The following is an 18,976-nucleotide window of genomic DNA, read 5'->3' as shown; positions in this document are numbered from 1 at the left end:
ACAGCACTGTTTAAGGAAAAAAAAAATCTCTGTAAAGCAGTTACTCCTTTTTGTGGACTTAAATAGTTAGAATAAATACTTTTGTTTTATCCTAGCATGCAATAACAGACTTTAGTAATCTCTAAAATTTTCTTTAAAAATAAGGTATATGGTCTTAAAGCTATACATTGGGAAAGTTGGAATAGTGTATCACTGAGAAACGTTCTTACCACAGTTAAGAAATGTTAAGGGAATGAAAGTCACAGGTAGAAACAATGACACAAGAATGAAAAGCATGGTACAAACACCTAAGATCATAGAATCAACTGAGTTGGAAAAGACCTCAGAGATCATCCATTCCAACCCTTGGTCCAACTCCAGTCCATTGACTAGATCATGGCACTAAGTGCCATGTCCAATCTCAGTTTACAAACCTCCAGGGCCGGTGAGTCCAGCACCTCCCTGGGCAGCCATTCCAATGCCTGACCACTCTCTCTGCAAAGAATTTCTAATATCCAGCCTAAATTATCTCCAGGATGATTAGGCATATTTATTAATAAATAAGACTGACATGCTAGCTAAGAAAAAAAAAAAGTATTGGTAATACAGAATAAGGAACACTAATTCATTAATTTTGGCAGACATTTAGCACAGGGAAATTTTCTTTTGAATTTGGAGGTTTTGTTTGTTTGTTTGTTTGTTTGTTTGGGGTTTTTTAAAGCTTCTCTTCAACCTCAGAAATTTTTAAACCAGTCCAGGTAATTACACTTAAGCATGAAAATCAGAGAGACTGTTTAAGCTGCCTTATTACGGTTATTAGTACTGATTTTGCTATCTCTTCTGCTCAGGTATTCAGTGAAATCAGCATCTGGTCCTTTCAAGAATTCTAAGAAAATAGGTCAGAAGCTTCTAGTTGTTCGGGTAATTCTGAGTGTAAGCTTAATCAGGAGAGAGCATCTAACCACAGAGAACCTGTACAGGCAAAACCAGAAACTCAGAAACCATCCTCCAATTCAGGAAAACCTGTAAGAGAACTGATGTCAAAGCCTGGGTATATCTTCATTGCAGATTTCAGATGAGTAATAGCCAAACAAGCCATGTTACAAACCTGTGCTCGGGTCATCACCTCATTGCAGAATTCAGCGCAGGTATTTCATGCAGCTCCAAGTAATAGTCCAAAAGTTAAAGCCTTCTGTTAATAAATTTCCCCTGCAAGATCCAGTACACAATAATTGTTCTGATGGGTACTGTGTCACTAAGGCATTGCTGTAATTCTGATGAGGAATCAAATGAGTTACAGGAGATATTTTCAAACAAAAACATTGTCCTTTTTTTTATTTCCACTGAGAGTAGGCAAGTTGTTCTGCTTCACAGAAAGAAATACAGAGATATTCCTGGGAATTTTTGACTAAAATGTCAAAAAAAAAAAATCAGGACAGAATTACCCCAGTACAACTCACTTCTGCTTGAGTAGATATTTCTGTTTTAGTCAATATGGCAGAGACAGCAATTGCGGGTGTCATATTAATTTCAAAAATTGATTCTCCATAGTGCAGCCAGCAGATTTTTCGAAAGCAAAACCTGGTGCGTAACTGATCTGTGAAACAACTAAGTTCCGTTCATATACTTTGAAAATTATTTTAATTATACCCCAAGATATTTTCACCAATCAGAAAGCTGATTCCTATTTAAACAGTTTTAATTCGTTTTACTCACTTAACTATGCAAACCACTGAAGTGTTTTCACATGTGCATTGTTTAGTTTATAAACATCAAAAAGTGAAGCTAGTTACATAAATTTGCACAAACCTGGAGTTCAAATATCGATGGAAGACACCTCAATGAAAATGTAAATGTTTTTCATGCACTAATATAAACATTGAAATAAAATAGACAATCAGCTCCATTTCGAGGATCAATAATTTATTTAGTTTTATTTTTTACATTTTGTCATTTGTTACAGGAGAAGAAACACTTGCTAATGAAAGTGACGTGGTTTTTAACCATTTTCCGAGATAATGGAAAAAGTTGAGCATATTCGCTAGTATGCACATTTATGACTAAGCTGCCAATATTAAATAATTTTAAGCAAGTGTACTCCCTATTTAATCCTTGTATAAATTAATTTTAGTACTCTCCTTCTCCTACAGGAAGACTAAATTTGTAGCATCTAATTTTCTTTATTCTGAAGTCTCAATCTTTGCTCTCGCTACTTATCTATCTGCAAATAAATCAAACAGACGAGTTACTGAAGCCAAAGCCACAGAAGTGGATTCGGTGCCAAGGTTCCCAGTTTCCTACTGTCCCAAAAGGAAACAAAAGACTCCCAGTTTTCTGAAAACCAGATTTTCTGCATGACAGTGCATTGCATTGCCACTAAATGGGCCACAGTGGATGTTCTGAGAGGAAACAAATCAGGTTAACTAACAAGATACAAAGAATTATAAATGAACCTGGTAAAAATGTTTCTAACATCTTCCCAATGGTATATTAACTAGAATCCTACTTTCCTTCCACAAAAAATATATATTTTTTATAAATACATTTTAATACAGACAGTTCTGAGACTATGCAAAAAAGTCAATGTCACATTCAAACAGGTTTTCTCAGTGTAGCATTAAGAGACGAGCAGACATCACAGCAGGCATTAGCACAGTGATTCTAGGGAGGCAGTGAACTACAGCGTGTGAACAGATACACAAACACACAGCTTCACCCGCTTACTCAGACTGTCCTGTGATTTAGAAAACAACTGAGCTGCACTTGAGGCCTGGAATATCACACTCTTCAAATATATTTCCATGTTTAGAAAATGATATGAACTGTCAATAAGATTTAACATCTGGTTAATATTGAAACACTTGTATCAACATAGGTAGTGCTTGTGCTTGGGGGTACCGAAAAGAACTGCTAACAGAAGCTACCAGCTATCCCAAACTCAAAAAAAAAAGCATTTACACTTACCATGGCCTTAAAGCTCTTGATTCCAATTAGCTGAAATTAACTGTTTTCCTGTCCTTGTTCCTCTCTCTCATTTTTTCCCAAAGATAACTTTTACCCCTGGAGTCAATCCATGTAAAACCTGCCTAGCTTTTGTACGACACATACAGTTCTAGTTGCTTTCCACACCCAGGGGATAGCAATAATATCTATAGTTTCACTCCTAACCAGATCTAATTAAAATTGGGCTGTTAACAATATTTTTTCAGGTTATGAATAATTAATAGAAAATTTATGTAATACTTAGTACAAAAGTTGAATATTAGCATTTTCTTGCCTTAAATAGCCCCTGAATAATCTTTGCATGAATAAGAGTTCCCTTTAATTTTTGTCATGAAGACTGGAATCTAGTGTCCGTTGGTCAACATGTAGCACTATTCTCAATATACTTCAATAGTCCATTTGCTCAAAATGGAGGAATTTGGAACTCGGTAGCCTGCGATGTTTCACTTCCTTAGCTATCAGTCTTAAAAAATTCTGTGCTGTAACCTAACTCACTGCATTTTCTTTAGCAAACTGAATCCTCTCTCAGAAGAAAGCCAAGCCAAATACAAATGGTGACACACTGAATAGTACCACAACCCCAAGAAGAGCACAAACACCTCCCTGTTCTTAGGCGGATGGCTACATTTGGAACCATTTGTAGTTCTGTTTGACTTAGGCTGTGACTACAAAGATGTTAATTGCAACTGGAAACGGTATTTTATAAAAATTGTTACAATCACACCTATCTGAGGCTAACATATAACGTTCCACTTAAACTCACAGAATTAGACATGGAGACATCAAGTATTTATAGAAATATCTACAAACTGCAACTGCCTTTTATTTTTTTTAAGTATCAGTGAACTGACCTTTAGAGTAAGGGTTTCATGACAACACGCTACCCCCCACATCCTTCACAGGTTTTGTTTTGCATACAGTAGTTTACTTGTTTGACGTAGCTACCTCTTTGCACTTCTGTCTGCCTAAGAAGTGCATGCTGAAAAACTTGGGCAAAATTGCCCTTAAACTTCTTACAGACTCTGAAAAGAGAACTTGTGCTAAATTTTTGCTGTGCCTTGAAGTCCTATGTTATCAGAATTACTCTTTCACCTGTATTAATAGCCAATGCAAAACTGTTAAAAAAGGGAAAACACTGGCGTAACATTCTTCAAATTCAGATACAAATGGAAAACTGGAAATTCCACACTCCCCAGCTGCCCTAGACAAATGAAAGTGTTGCTCTAAGAAGCAGTGCTGAAGCCCTTATCTTAGTATTGAACAGATATGAAGGAAAATCGACCCACAAAACATACAGCATGAATAGGCTGGATGTTAGCTATGTAAAAATTTTAAATAAACCTAAAATCCTTCAACGTTTCCTGATTATTGTGCAGTCAGTTTGCAAAAAATGAAATTAATGGAAAATGGGAGGTTCAAAGACCCTCAGGGCTATTTTGCCTTCACCTGAAATTTAACAGGATTGTACCCAATTAAAAATAGCTCTGCCAGTGAATCACTGGTCTTCCTTGAGAGGTTCAGTGTTTCCAAGATTAAACAGAACATGACATAGAAGGAACAAAACTAAAGGATGAGATAGTTATTCAAAGAACTAATCTAAAGGTGAAACTTGCTTTTGCAAGATGTTACACTCAACATTTTCAGCTGGGTGTACAAGTAAAATTGGCCGTGTCTTTGAAGCATTCACAAAGAGAAACAAACAAACAAAACTCTGTATTTGCAGCCGTCCACTCAGGTGGTTTTTCGGATCACATTCTCTGAGAAAGTGATCACATCCTAAAAGATACTTGAGGGCAAAAACACAGATCCACAGAATTAGGGCAAAATCCCCCAGGTCCCAGAAGGCCATTTGCAAAGCAGACGCTTCAAGAATTTAGGGAGGTGGCATCCAAAGATCATTTAGCCTTGTAGAACCACTTAAAGTTCTGAAGAACTGGGTCTGCATCAAAGCTCCCAAAAGACAAGACTGTCAAATTTAGTCATGAAACTCCTACTGTGGCAAGAGAGTCCGTGGTTTGCGGATCCTTGTCCAGTTGATGCTGTGGACAACTGCACGGAAGGTGTTGGAATCCCTGACAGCTTCGCTGGGAAAGGGCAAGCCAGCGCAGGCCAGCTGTCCGTCCCGCACTCAAGGTCCTCCACTGTATGAATAATCTGCCTTGTTGTGCATCACGAGCTTGTTGTCTACAAAGTAGAAACTGTCCGACTGTGTCTCATATGGATGAAGGATCATCTCTTGAACTGCAGGGGGGGAGGGAGAAAAAAAAAGACAATAAAATCAATCATGTTACACAGAAACCCTGCTGAGGGAATGCTCTGCACTGGATTTCAGTTACATTTAATAGCAGCAAACTCATCAAGTGAAAAAAACAAAACTAAACCAGGAACCTACCAAAACCATCCATTGATAGTATCTTTTAAAGAACTCCAACATAAGCTAAGTATTTTAAGGCAGCACCCAAAGTGTAAGTGCTCTACCTAAGCTCAAACCAATATCATACTAGAGTTTGGGTGGATTTTTAATTTTGTTTTGTTTTAAAAAAAAAAGTGATAAAATGGCAAACTCACATTTATTCTGTTATGTCAATAACTAAGCAGCAGTGCATCATTGTATTTTCCACAGACTGAAATATTAGTGCTGACATACATGATTAGGGGTTGTAAAGAATATAAAATCACACAGATTTAGTACTGATGCTATTGTGCTTTGGGAGAGAGGAGAGAAAATAAAAGTTATGTTCGTACTAAAACTCAAAAGTCCCAAGCTATCAATATAGCACATCAAACATTAAAACAGAACATAACATTTAAGTCACCCATTTATTTGATGTCTTTTTAATCCTAGGTTTTTGGTTGTTTTATAATACAATTATCGTTTTTCTCCCTGACACCGAAACTTCTCTTTTATGAATTTATGTCTGGCAGGTAACAAGACAGGTGCTACTAGAAAACAAAACCTGTATCAATACAGATACAAAACTACCTGGAAGTGTTTGGCCCTACCCACTTTCTACAGAGAGCTCTTAAGTAAGGGTTTCCTCAAATAGCTGAGATTAACGTCATTGCGTGGTAACCCAGTAATTAAGGATTGCTTACTGAGGTCCTCAGAGAGCTGCGGGAATTCATAGATGTGCTCGCAAGTGTTTTTACTGCTGGGAATGCAGAACCCAAATTCAAAATCAAAACTCTTAAGCAACTGATCCCGGAAATAGTGCCTCTCAATCATGCGGAAGTTGTTAATGGGTTTGTCCCCTACTGTGAACTCCACCCTGAAAGAGAAGGATAAAATTGACATGAGCTTTCTTCCTAAACAAGATTTTTCAGGCAGAAGAGAGCTCTTCTAAAATAAAAGAAAGCCAAAAATATAAAGTAATGGTACTAACCAAATTATAATTTCCACTTTTTCTTACAGCATGCTACAGGGACACAACATGGCATGACAAATCATGGATGATACTGTATTTTGATTATTTTTACTCAAGGAATAAAAGACATGCAAGACAATTTTACAATCTTAAACTCATCTTCAGTGAAGAAAAGATCCCTCCAGCTTCACTAGGTTACTCACTAGAGTAAGTAGTAGAGTCACTAGTAAGTTAGTAGTGATAGCGTAGTTAGTAGTAACCACTACTAACTTTTACTAAAGAAACAATACACGCTGTCACCAGCATTAGTGTAGCAATAACATTGGCCCAAAGCTTTACAGAAAGCCACTTTAGGTGTCACATTCTGCTGTGGTTTATTGAGGGAGACAAGCAGCACTACCACACAGATCAGAAATCGTTCTGGTGCCTGAAGTGTCAAACATTCCTTCACCATTTCAGGTGCATCTATAGATTAATGGTTTTTGGAGGAATGTAACACAGAAGGCTGCAGACATGCCTTCCAAAACTGGCAGAGCCTCTGACAAACAAACTGCAACACACAGAAAATAGCTGGAATATCAGAGTACTCCATCCACCTTATTTTGCCCCTTTTAGCATTAATCTCTTCAGCATCGTGCCTGTTTCTGAGGTAAATAAACAAGATAAATGGATGGAGAAAGCAAAGCATCCAAAGATGTTTGGAGATCCTCGTAATTACAAAAGATCCCTATTATATCAACTTCCTGACAGAATCAACAAGCAAGACCCACTTTTTATAAGATTTCAGTTGTTTCCTATAGTAGAAAAAGTAGTACAGGAGCAACTACTTACGTGGCTCCAACTTGCCGAAGTCTGAGAAAAGCTGGAGTAAACTGATAGCGTACAAACCGTCCAGCATTGGGGTCAATGTCCTTCTTGTCATTGTGTTCACGTTCTGGAAAAGCACAAAGTCACAATCATCTGAGAAACAGAAACCCCGTGAAAATACTTGTAACCATACATTGCTGAGTCATTTAAACCAGCAAATTACTCGGAGGAAGCTGATGATGTGCTCACCCTCTTCCTATCCTCTCTAAGGCATCTACTACTGGTCACTCCAAGACTCCACTGAGAAATGGTCTTGGTTTGACATACTTCTTGTCTTCTGACGTGACTTACTGCTCCTACCTCTGATTCAGGACTGCAGCACGACTCTGAACAAGCCATTTCACCTCAGCACATCTGGTTTGCTACCTCTAAGCTACAGAAAACTTCCTCTCACCTGCAGGGAGATGGGTAAGATTGAAAAGACTGCTTGACCAGGAAAAGAACAGTTGCCCCAGGGTTTTATTACCACCAGCAACAGGTAACAATTCGATGGTTACAAGTAACGCCTAAAAAATTATGGGGGAAAAAAAAAAAAGGCAAGCAAATTTTCAGTCTGTCTAATTTGCACAATTAACAAAGTTTCTCCCTTTTAGAAATTCTATTTTCATGACTCGTGAGTGAAAGATGTTGGACTAACAAACTATGTACAGGGGGACTCACTCTAGCTGATGAAGAGCCAAGCAAGGAGCACACGGTGACCTCCTCCTTCTCCTCCTCTGCTTCTGTTTACAACATCCATCTGTCCTTTCTCATCACAGATGGCAGCCCTAAGAATACGGCAGCAACGAGTTCTGTTCACTGTGTTGATGCAAAGGGACACTTCTGTATTTCTGCTCCAGGCTGGGACTCAACTCTCTTGCAATTGAGAGCATCTCATCTTTTTGGGAAGTGCATGGAGTAAAACGAGTGGGGAAAGGCAAAAGGAAGCAGACACCAGCATTTGTTTGTTCATGAAAACAGCATTTTTTGTGTGCACCCACCTGAAGCTGCTGGTTTGGTGATTTCAAACAAGACCGTGCCAGATTCCATGTCCCGGATTTTGAACCTGGTGAAGTCTATCTTGTAAACATTTTCCTCTGGAGTGCACAAATAATCTGCAGAGGAAAGCAAATTTAAATGAAGGCTGCCCAGAGTTACCAGGTATTTCTGGCTACTCCTTGGAGGTCACAGGAAGCAGTGAGAGCAGCCCAAATGCCATCTCCACTACTAACCCTGTTTTTAATCCAAATCTCACATCCTCAAAGACGGTCCCTGTTCTGAACGCCTGCACCGCCCTGCTTGGACAGGACAGGGAAAAGGCTTCTCTCCCCCAGCATTCGGAGGTCATCACCTTTTTCCAACCCTCTGCCACCATCTTCTGTATCCATTCCCCCTCAGGGTATTGAGAACAGTCAGCACCTCCATCAAATCCAAGCCTTTTCCGTGTAAGAGGCTTTGCCTGTTTTAAAAACTGCCCTCTGGCAGAATGCAAGTGCTAAGCAGCTTTGTGAGCACTAAGCCTGCGCTTAACTGGAACAGGAGCGTCCTCCTCCCTTGTGCCACCTCCCCTGTCCCCAGCCTTCTGCAGACAAAGGACGCCTCTTTTCTCCACCCATGCTCATCCCATGCAAGGACATTTTTCCCCCCTCAGCATTTAAAATGGTCCTGAAGCCTCTCCCTGTCCTAGGAAAAGTCTGGGAACAGAGCCCTTCTCTGCTTCCACCAAAGCCAGTATTTTCTGGAGAAAGAAAGTCCTTGTTTCTGGCTTCAGCCTCGCTGCACATCAGCCTGAGCATCAGCTCCTCTCAGGGAAAAAGCAGTGGTGCTTCCTTTCCACCACATGTGTAACCACAGACTGAAAGCAGATCCAATAACTTACTTTACCCTGACAAATCTAAATACATGTTGTATGTATACAAACCAGGTTAGCTTTTGAACAACCATGTACCTCCACATTGTAGACTATTTATTTTGGAAGTTCTAAGGTGAAACTAACACTTTAACATTCTAATTCTAAGCTTTTTCTCAGCTACTAATTCCTGCTGTTAGTCTGAGTTAATCACTTGTTTCTGTCTGCTTTCCTATTTCTAAAATTCAAATATATCCCTTCACCTAAGGCTTATTCATTAAATATATGAAAGCAAGTTACAGTGTACTCAGAGATCATACCTGCCCATTACAACCCCTGCTTCAGCACTGGTGTAACAAATCAGGTACCCACATTACGGGTGGGGGTTATGGTTCTTAGGCAGTGGTTAGCACACCCCATAGATATGGAGTTAATAAAGGATTGTTGTGGTGTAGTAAGAGAACACCTCAAACCCACGCATTGCAAACCACCAGACAGCAAGGCTCTCATGCTGGGATCTGCAATTACAGAAATCCAGCCCCTCTGTAGCGAGGGACAAAGATAAGCTGCAGTCAGCACTACGGAAAATTGCTCCTGGGTGCTGCTGAGCACGAACTGCACATCCAGCACCCGGACCTTCCTGGAAGCCTTTTATTCTTTGCAAATCTCCTTAAGTTGGAGAACTGTCTGAGTGCTCACTGGCACAAGGAACAGAAGTGTTAAATGTGCTCTCTGGAGGGTTTTACTACTCTCCATCACTACCACCAGACGGCAAATGCTACAAGGACGTGGGCTTTAAGAGCGAGGACTGTGTTCAAAGCATCTCTGGCATTTGGCAGGGAGGTTTCCCTTTCCTATCAACATGACACAAAGGAAACCTAACACCAGTACCCACAATGCCGGAAAGAACAAGATAAAAGCTCAACTTTTTTACTACAAGAAAATGCAAGCCTATTGTTAAACACAACAGCCTAAGAACTGCGCAAAATCTTATTTTCTGTCTTTAACAGTAGCAAGGAAGATGAGACAGAAATTTAGCTCAACCCCTTGCCTTAAGCCCCAGCGCTCAACAATCCTCAGGCAAATGTCCCACAATTACACAATCATTTTAGGTTCTAACACACCAGCCGACCCAAATCCTTAACCCGTCCCACAACTTCCCCGCTCCAAGCAGCCGCATGCAAAACACAAATTGACGGGAGCCGGCACAGCTTCCCGCAGCCCCAGCTTCCCCTCCCATGGCCACTGGGACCAGCTGCTCCCCACGAAGGCGAGGGATGTACCCGAACAGGCTGGCGGTCGCCTGGGAGCCCGGGACACCTTCCCTAGAGCACGCAGGCGAAGTTTGAAGCCGCGTTTGTCTGCAAGTTAATTATTAAGTGTTTTTCCTTCTGCAGAATTCCTGCCCATCCAGCACCATGGCAACAGCTTTATCCCCCTCATTGGCAGCAGCGTTGCTGCAGTAACAGTGTCCATGACTCATCTGGAGGAGCGGAGAGCCAAGCAGAGCCACCAAAGAGGAGCAAACCCCGGGCAGAATCCCCACCAGGCTCCTGCTCATTGATGTCTGCATCCCTGCACTACATTTTCCAACTCTTTATGCACTTAAAATATTTTAAACCTTTTTTTTTTTCAATTAAATCAACGTGCCAGTATCTAACTGGATGACATCTGGGAAGATCAGCTGCCAGCATACTGCAATCAATGGTTATTTCCTCCTCTGGCAGTGCCCAGTCTCCTAGCAAGAAAAAAAGGGTGGTGTATATTCCTCTCAGCCTCTATTAAACTTGTTTCTGCAATTTCTGTTCGAAAGAAAAAGAAAAAAAAAAAATCAAAGTAGCCACGTGGTGTTTTTTTTCCCATATATAACAGGAGCCCGCGGCTACACTGGCAGGTCTTATTGGGAATGAGCTGCTCGGAATTGGCAGATACTTCTGCTTAGCTGAGCACTGTCAAATTTGCTAATCTCACCCCATACATACTTATTTTTAAACTACTGTAGGGCCCAGTTGCCCACACTTCCTGTGACGCACTTACATGTATCATCTGCTTTCATTACCCTAATTTACTGGCACCACAATTTGGGGCAGGGAGGAAGCATCCCTGTCTATTTCAGTTAGACATAAGGCAGCTCAAACCTCCATCGACTGAAGTGGATCGTTACAAGAAAGGTGGGCTTGGTCTCTCAGGAAAGAATATTTTCTGATTTCTTCCACTTGCCCACAGGTTGTGTTGTTTCCCCATTAGTAACCAAATAATCACGGTATCTCCCTGAACAAGCCCTCCGTACTCATCTGATTGACAGTGAGCACACTCACAACATGGGATGAAGGGATGGACACATCAGCACTGTCTTCGGACACATCAGCACTGTCTTCGGAAACCCAAGAGATTGGCTTTTGTCCTGCATTACTCCCATTAAGTAGTGCAAAAACAGGTTGAAAAGAGGGGCATTTCCTACTCTTTCCTAAAGCACAGGGAATTGCCCTATCCCAGACCCCCACACCCAAGCTTTGCCTGGAAAGAATTCACCAACCGAATTGAATTTGTTCTCAGATTAAAGAGCAAACTCTTTCAACTTGCCCAGACCTGATATTAGCAGCTACTTGTCACTCACACATCACTATTCCTGCCGGTGCCTCTGCAGCATTTTTCCCATAATCTCTGTATTGTGCCCAAAGATCTGCAACTCTCCCCTATTAAAGATGTTTTCAATCTTAAGAGCTACCATGGCTTTTAAGTCTGGAAGGTGATGGACTTCTGAGCCAGACACAATGGATTCTTTCATGAATTTTCCTATTCCTTTTGTCTGAAAAAGTGATTCCAAAAAATCCCCGAACAGCCATCTGTAGCAAGGCATTCATTAAGAGGTCTCTAGCTTTGTTATCAGAAACCATGGATGCTCATTGCCTGTTTGCAGTTCTGAGGTGGTAGCTCTGCTTGTCCAGAGAAGAGCGGGTTCTCACCCAGGAAACCTCCCTCCCCTCCCCAAAACAGCCCAGATTTCAAAAGAAACCAGGAAAACAGCCTAGACAATGAGAGAGACACTGTTCTCTTGTGAGCAACGATGCATTGTGAACCCTGGCACATATTTCCAGCCATATATTTTAGGGAGCTGGTGTTACAAAGGAGCAGAAAAGGTGAGGGATAACACATTGCCAGATGATACAAGAAGAAAGATAATGAAAACACTTTCTCCTCCTGCCCTCTCCCTGTTATTTCAGTTATCCAGTGGATGAGATTAAGGTGTTTGATCCTTGTCAGAGAAAGCTAAAAGTCGATCCTGTATTTCCAGATTTCCTTTGCAACCACTTCACACCAGGCCCATTTTACCAAGAGGATTTAATGGGCCATGGGGTTAGCAGCACTCACCACGCTCCTTTCAGGATCCCTTCTCCTCCTCTGCACCCAGGAGGAAGCACGTGTCCCCCTCACAGACATTGCAGATATTTCCGTGGTGCTCATCAGAGCGTCTAAGCTCAGATAAGGCAGCTCCTATTTTAAGGCTTTAATAGCCCGCAAAGGAAAGCAGAGCCTACCCGGGGTAAGGAAGAACTCAAAATCTGGTCATGAAAATGGGGCTAAATCAGGATGATGCTGTACAAGAAACTGATGCAACAGCAGTGATTTGTAATAAGCATGTCTCTCCCCAACACAGACAATAACAAGAATATGGGGAATGAGAAGGCTCCTGTCGCTATGCAGGCCTCTTTCTTAACATGCGTTAGTCAACAAGGTCATGAGCTATTTTGAAGACAACTCCCAAGACATAAACCAGGTATAAAGCAAAGACAACTGCAGAGGAATTGCTGGGAGCTGGAGATTAGGAGATTATCAGATTGAAGAGTCTCAGGAGGAAGCAAGCAAAAAATAGCACAAACCCCGTGAAGATGCAGAGCGGTGACGCAGGACAGAGGGCAAGACCTCAAGGGGAAGGCAGGGCAAGTTTCAAGCGGCATTGATATGCCTGCTTAGACAACTGGAGTGCAATTAAAGAAAAAAATAAACCATTTCCCTCTGCCTCAGCAGTTCAAGTCTTGTAAAGAGAGAGGCAGAGAAGCTAAACCAGACAGGATCCATTCCTAAAGCCATGGGGTTTGGGTAAGTGAAGACAGGGAGGGACGCACCTGCAGCCCCCTGCCCTGCTCTGTAATTAAACTGCTAGGAATGCCCCAGAGGAACAATCTCACACCAGGAGGATCCCACAGGAGTTTTTCTGCAGCAGCACTTTTACTGACCACGTGAAGGATGCAGAGGGGCGCAGCCCTGCAGGCTCTGAGCTGGGGCATCTACCAAGATCCCCATTGCCCATCAGATGTACCCACCAGCAGCACTGAGTCCTTCCGCATGGCTCACACGCCTCCCAGACTCTGCTTTTTCTGCTCATCTTTTTTTCTTTTCTTTTTTTTTAAGATAGAGCTTTCCAGACTTCACCCTCTCACAATTAATTTGTCTCGTTAAGGTCTTGTTAAGGAAGGATGAAGCTGCTCTTCCCCTCCATCCCCAAGGCATCCAAACACTTTCCTTCCCCCTTGCTCACGCCGATCGCAGAGTCTGGAACCACACGCACAACATTAACCAAATCAGTTCACTTTGCTTTTACACAGGGCTAAGCCAAAGCCCTGCTCAAACTGCCAGGTTGACCCCCCAGCTTTCCTCTTCCCTTCGCCGTTTCCACCAGGGATGGCCCAAACCCACAACACTGGCAGAAGGAGGAACGCGCTCAGCTGCCAGCCCGGCACCCTGTGCTACGCACATGCCATGTGTGCTGCCCCTGGAAAGCTAACAGTCCATATTGTACCGCCAGACTGCTAAAAAAAAACCCTTTCATCTACACAACACTTCGAGCTGCACGTTATCACAAAGCCTTGAAAAGGTTCATAACATGTGGTGTTGCTGAGGAAAGAAGTCGTGGTGAGAGCATCTTGACACAGCTCTGGGATATCGCTCTGCCACGAGAGATCAGCACATCAAAATGCTTTTACACATCACAGCCCTGGACAACTCAGAACAGTGATTCATTAACCTCCTCGCAAACACCCTCAGCTAATCAGAGCTCCCAATGCGATAAATTTTCCCAATTAACAGGGGAAGGGAAGGAAAAGTCATGGTCCAGGAGCAGCTTTGAAAATTGATTCTTACGCATCAGCTTCTCATTAATGGTACAGGAAAACTGGTATGAAAGTCACCCGCGAAGGGTCTGCCCCGGGCGACCCGCCGGGGCAGCGCTCTGCCAAGTGGCCTTTAGCTAAAGCTGCTAAGAGCAGCCTCAGAGAAATCCTAAATGGCAGCTCAGGGAAGAGATTAGTTTCAGAAATGATTAAGTCTGTGTTTCTTATTTTTAGGTTTTGTTTTGTAATTGTTTCCAAGTATGTAATCAATTATTTAACCCTTTGGTTTGCTAAAATTAAATAAGCTTTAGAATAAAGCTTAAAGTGTAAGATTTAATCTAGCGTGACAGACAAACTGTGCAGGTACCTGAGGCTGTGATAAGCGGGGCAGTCTCAGAGGCTGAAGCTCTCCTTGTTACGTATCTGTTTGAAGGCTGGTACTATTGCCCACGGGCACAAGGGGGCTGTAATATCTTCTTTCTGCTGATGGCTCTAACCCCAAAGATGGAGCAAGAAATTAAAAGCTCTGCTTGAATTAACCTTGCACAGTGTGACCCAGCCAAGCTGCGAGATGCAGGATGGTCAAAGACACAAAGGACAGTGCTGGGGACAACAGGGCCCAGCTCCTCAGCTGGCTCCACAGGGCAGGACATTGTGCCGACAGACGCCGACATCCCCAAAACTGCAGACAGACCCCTCTGATCCCCGGCTGTTTTGGTAATTAATTGCAATTTGAACTGAGCTCTGCCTCGCTCCTTTGCTAATCCTAAATTTATCATGTCATAAGGTTTTTCCTCTTCTTGTAACTGCGGTTGTGTGAGCAAGTAACAAATCTCGCTAATTGCAAATAAAATGGTTCATTCGCCTTACACCTAATCCAGCTGGAGCAGTGCCAGAGCCAGCCCAGCCTAAAGGCCCAGATATTCCACGGCAGCACCCCAGATCCATCAGGCTGGACCCCTGCGTGCCTGGAAACGCTCTGGCTCTAGAGCTGCTGGACAATCTAACATTGCAAGGACATAGCATATGCAGGGCAGTTTGCACAACTCCCCTTTAAGCTTATTAGAAGCACATTAAGAGCAGCGCCCAGCTGGCTCTGCCGGCTGGTTACAGACGGCGTTTCTCAGGGTTGGCAATAAACACGTTTTGGCCACAGAGCCACATCCTGCACCTCCACTGTCCCCACCTGAGACGTCTCCCATTGGGTCATTCACCAGCTGTACCTGTTGGAAGAGGAATGCACAGCTGTGCTTCAGGACAGAAAACTGAGGCTTTCCCTAGACCCAAAGCAGGGCTAATGGCCTGCCTGCACGCTGCCGGCACGCTGCCTGCATGCTGCCTGGTCAACAGGCAGCAACCACAAGCCGCAGTTTGGTTTCCCAGAGCCCCAGCTCTTCCAGGGCTGAAGGACGAGCAGATGTGCCTGGTGTATCAGGAAGCACCCAGGAGCCCCGCAGCTGGCAGAACAAGCACAAAATGGCAAAACCTGGCTCCAAAAGAGCATCTTTGAAACCAGCACACCCCAGGCACGGGCATGGCTGGAAAGGCCCTCCCAGGTGTGAGCGCAAAACCACAGCCAGCCATGCTATGGAGTCCCTTTTGTAACCAGACCCATCCTGTGCTCCACACAGTAGCTGGGATTCTGCCTCTCCCCACACAAGCCTTTCAGAAACACACAGGCTACTCGTGGTGTAAACATTTCTAAACCACACTTTCCTGCAGTGCCAAGCCCTCATCTAACATGGTTTATCCTGGGCTTTGTTTGCTGAAGTGATGTTAAAACATGGCCAGACCATCTCAGGTCCCTGGGCAGCACCCAGCTCACCCGCAGTCCCTCGACCGTGTGAGCTACTGCGGAACTGGCCCATGAGTTTGGATGAAGATTAATTATATCCCATGTGGAACCACAGCAGATGTCCAGGGCACCGAGACGTTTCTGCTGCAACCCCATCACCAATTCCCTCTTCAAATTTCGACTGTCCGGAGCACCACAACTTTGGGCATCAAACCCAGAACTGCTGAAATAGGACATGGTATTCATCCCAACTCAGCATCTCCAAGGCAGAGGTTGGGGTAGCCATGAACTCCTGTCCCACAGTCTGGTCTTTCCTCTTCCCTGCAGCACCCTCTGGAACAGTTTGATGTTGGTATTTCTGGCAATCTGTTTTTAAGAGCTTTCTGTGGCCCATAGAAATGAGTAAAGGCCACAGAATGTCCCAAATAATCATTACATGTTAAGGATCAGAAAAATATTCTTGTACCTTTGCTCTCTGCGTTAAACCCACCAGGTGGAAAACTGACCTTAAGAAGGGGTGCTGCAAAATATTGCTGGGTAGTAATATACAATAAGCCCAACGTGGATATATTAAATACCTGTATCGCCAAATGCGCACTGAGGATTTCAGGTGCAGAGAGCATTTGCTGGCTCCCACGTACCCAGCCACGCACTTCTCATGGTTCTTGTTTGGCACGACACATCTGCACCCCTTGTGCTACCCTCATACCAGGAGGGGAGCAAACCACTTTCATACCATTTTCATTCAATTTTCCTCGTGCTCCAGAGCGTGCGAGCCCATGGTTGGAAGCGGCAGGCTCCCAGCCAGAGTGACCAGCTCATCTTCCCTTACCAAGAGCCACACACACGCATCATCCACGCTGGCCGGAGAGATGCCACGTGGGGTCTGCACGCCCCAGGTACGAGGGTGTGTGGTGGCCATGTGCCCCTCCAGCCACGACTGCCAAAGGCAGGGACACACAGACTACCATAAAGCAAACATGCAAAGTGCTTGACACGGCCATCGCTTGGATTCACCATCTAACTGCCGTTCCTCTGAGTATGTCGGCAGCACGCTCCAGCACCTGCCGCACAGCCCTGCCTGCTACGGGCAGGGGATTGCTGGGCCTGGGCAGTGAATCACACAGCTACAGCTCAGCAGAGCATTTCAGGTCAGAGAAGGGGACTCCAGGACCACTCAGCTTCAGTAGCCCCTCTCTCAGAGGAGCCTCCAAAACCCCTTCCTGAGGGCTAACACCGAGTCCCCACAGGGCTTTCCTCCCACCCTCCCTTCCACCCTGCTCACCACACACACGCCAACGCTCACAGCCGCAGCCTTCCTCTCCAGGGCTCGTCACGCCGCACAGCCCTGGCCTGCCACACGAAACCTGCTCTAACGCCACATCTGAGAGCGCTCGAAGGCGAAGAGGAGCACTGCCCGGCACCCAGGGCAGCCCCCTCCCCCCTGCCAGCACTCCTCTCCCCCTGCCCAACCTGCTGCCTGCAGAGATGACCCAAAGATCCCAGGACATGCGAAAAGACCTTTTTGGGGGGTCAGCAGGGCAGGCTGGGCACCGCTATGGCCAGGCTGGCCTGAAGCACATGCCTTCTCCCAGCCCGGCATGCTGCAATCCTGACAGGTCCAACGCAGTCATCACCGCACCGCTGGTCCCAACTGAGCGGTTCTGCCAAGCATGACAAACCCTCCACCAGCACTTCCCCATGCCTGCGTCCCCTGAGGATGCTCTGGCAACAAGCAATGCTATATTGGGAACAAGGGAAACTGGGGGGCTGCAGGATGGGGCTGCAGTGAAGCCCCTCTGTGCTGCAGCCATAGATTCAGCCTGACCCCCCCAGCCCCACCGCAGTGGGCACAAGCTGGGGGCTCAGCTCGGCCCAGCCTTGAACAAAGATACAGAGACACGGAAGAGAGGTGATGGGGAGAGCACCAGGGAGCAGCCCACCGCTGACCTTCCATCCCGGGGACCGGAGGCTGCCCACTGCTTGTGCATCCCCGGGGCGGCGGCGGGAGCTGCATCCCCAGCCCCGGCTCCGGGCATCCCCTGGGGGAGGGCCAGTCCCTGGTCAATAGGTGGTCCCCATATCTCAGCGGTGCCACATCCCCAGCCGGACGGTGTCCCCTGCGGTACCGCATCCCTGCTCCTTGTCCCCTGGGGAGGGGGGGACCGAGTCCTCCTGGCCCGCTTCCCCCGCCGGTGAACCCCTCGCCAGCCACAAAGGGGACACGGTCCCTATCCCCTGCACCCCCGGCTCAGCCCCTCTCACCGCCCCGTCCCGCACCCCACATCCCGGGCACCCACCGCTGGTGACCCGCTGCAGCCCCAGCACGTCGTCGGGCCCGATGAGCGTCTTACGGCCCAGCTCCTCCTCGGTCCGCGCCGCCGCCGCCCCGGCCCCGGCCCCGGCCCCGCCGCTCTTCTTCACCTTCATGGCCCCGCCGCCGCCGCCGGTGTGAGCGGCCCCGGCCCCGCTGCGCTCCGCCGCCGGCCCCGCCGCACCGGGAGGGGCATCGCCGCCCCGCCCGCCCCGGGACCCGCCCCCCGCCCGCCACAGCACCGCCCGGCACCGGGAGGGGGGTACGGCCCCCCCCCGGCTGCTGCGGGAGGGTCTGAGCATCCCCCGCCAAACCCTCGTCATAGGGGGCAGAGCCCAGAGGTGTCCCCAGGAGACCCCGGGGAAACAGCCCCCCCGAACCGCGGGGGTTGGGGAGAACAGACCCTCTGCCTGCCTCACATCCATAACGGGGGGGGGGGGCATAACCACCCCCCAAGAGCCTCAGGCTGATGTACTGACTGGAGGAGCTGGATCCCATTAAGGTGTAATTGCCGCACTACCCATCAACAGGAGACAGTGCAAACGGCTCAACCCCATAAGTGCTTTGGGCTAAAATAGCCGTAAGACAGGAGCCAGACCCCAAAAAACAACTGGAGGGTACAGAGGTTGGCAACTGGACCAGGGGAAGGCAGGGGGAGGGGCAGCCACAGAGGGCTAACGGCAGGGCAGGAAGGCCACACAGCTCCACACCAGC

At 45.8% G+C, this 18,976-nt stretch overlaps 1 protein-coding gene across 3 annotated transcripts; it reads right to left on the bottom strand.

Moving 5' to 3' along the window:
- Window positions 1-1,885: 1,885 nt before the first annotated feature.
- UNC119 (unc-119 lipid binding chaperone) lies at window positions 1,886-18,482 on the bottom strand. Of its 3 annotated transcripts, none has more exons than XM_065036997.1 (5): window positions 18,249-18,482; window positions 8,195-8,308; window positions 7,179-7,281; window positions 6,079-6,251; window positions 1,886-5,223 (listed from the first exon to the last, which is right to left on the bottom strand). In XM_065036997.1, the coding sequence occupies exons 1-5, from the start codon at window positions 18,376-18,378 to the stop codon at window positions 5,111-5,113; spliced, it is 633 nt and encodes a 210-aa protein (XP_064893069.1). In that variant the 5' UTR covers window positions 18,379-18,482; the 3' UTR covers window positions 1,886-5,110. The 3 variants fall into 3 exon arrangements, with proteins under 3 accessions (XP_064893069.1, XP_021142753.1, XP_021142752.2); XM_021287078.2 differs by lacking the exon at window positions 18,249-18,482 and adding an exon at window positions 10,326-10,474; XM_021287077.2 differs by lacking the exon at window positions 18,249-18,482 and adding an exon at window positions 8,545-8,746.
- Between the last annotated feature and the right edge of the window lie 494 nt (window positions 18,483-18,976).

Source organism: Columba livia, chromosome 20 (genome assembly GCF_036013475.1).
Source record: "Columba livia isolate bColLiv1 breed racing homer chromosome 20, bColLiv1.pat.W.v2, whole genome shotgun sequence".
Taxonomy (NCBI): domain Eukaryota; kingdom Metazoa; phylum Chordata; class Aves; order Columbiformes; family Columbidae; genus Columba; species Columba livia.
The sequence above is the reverse complement of the archived record's forward strand: the minus strand, read 5'-3'. Positions and strand labels throughout refer to the sequence as shown.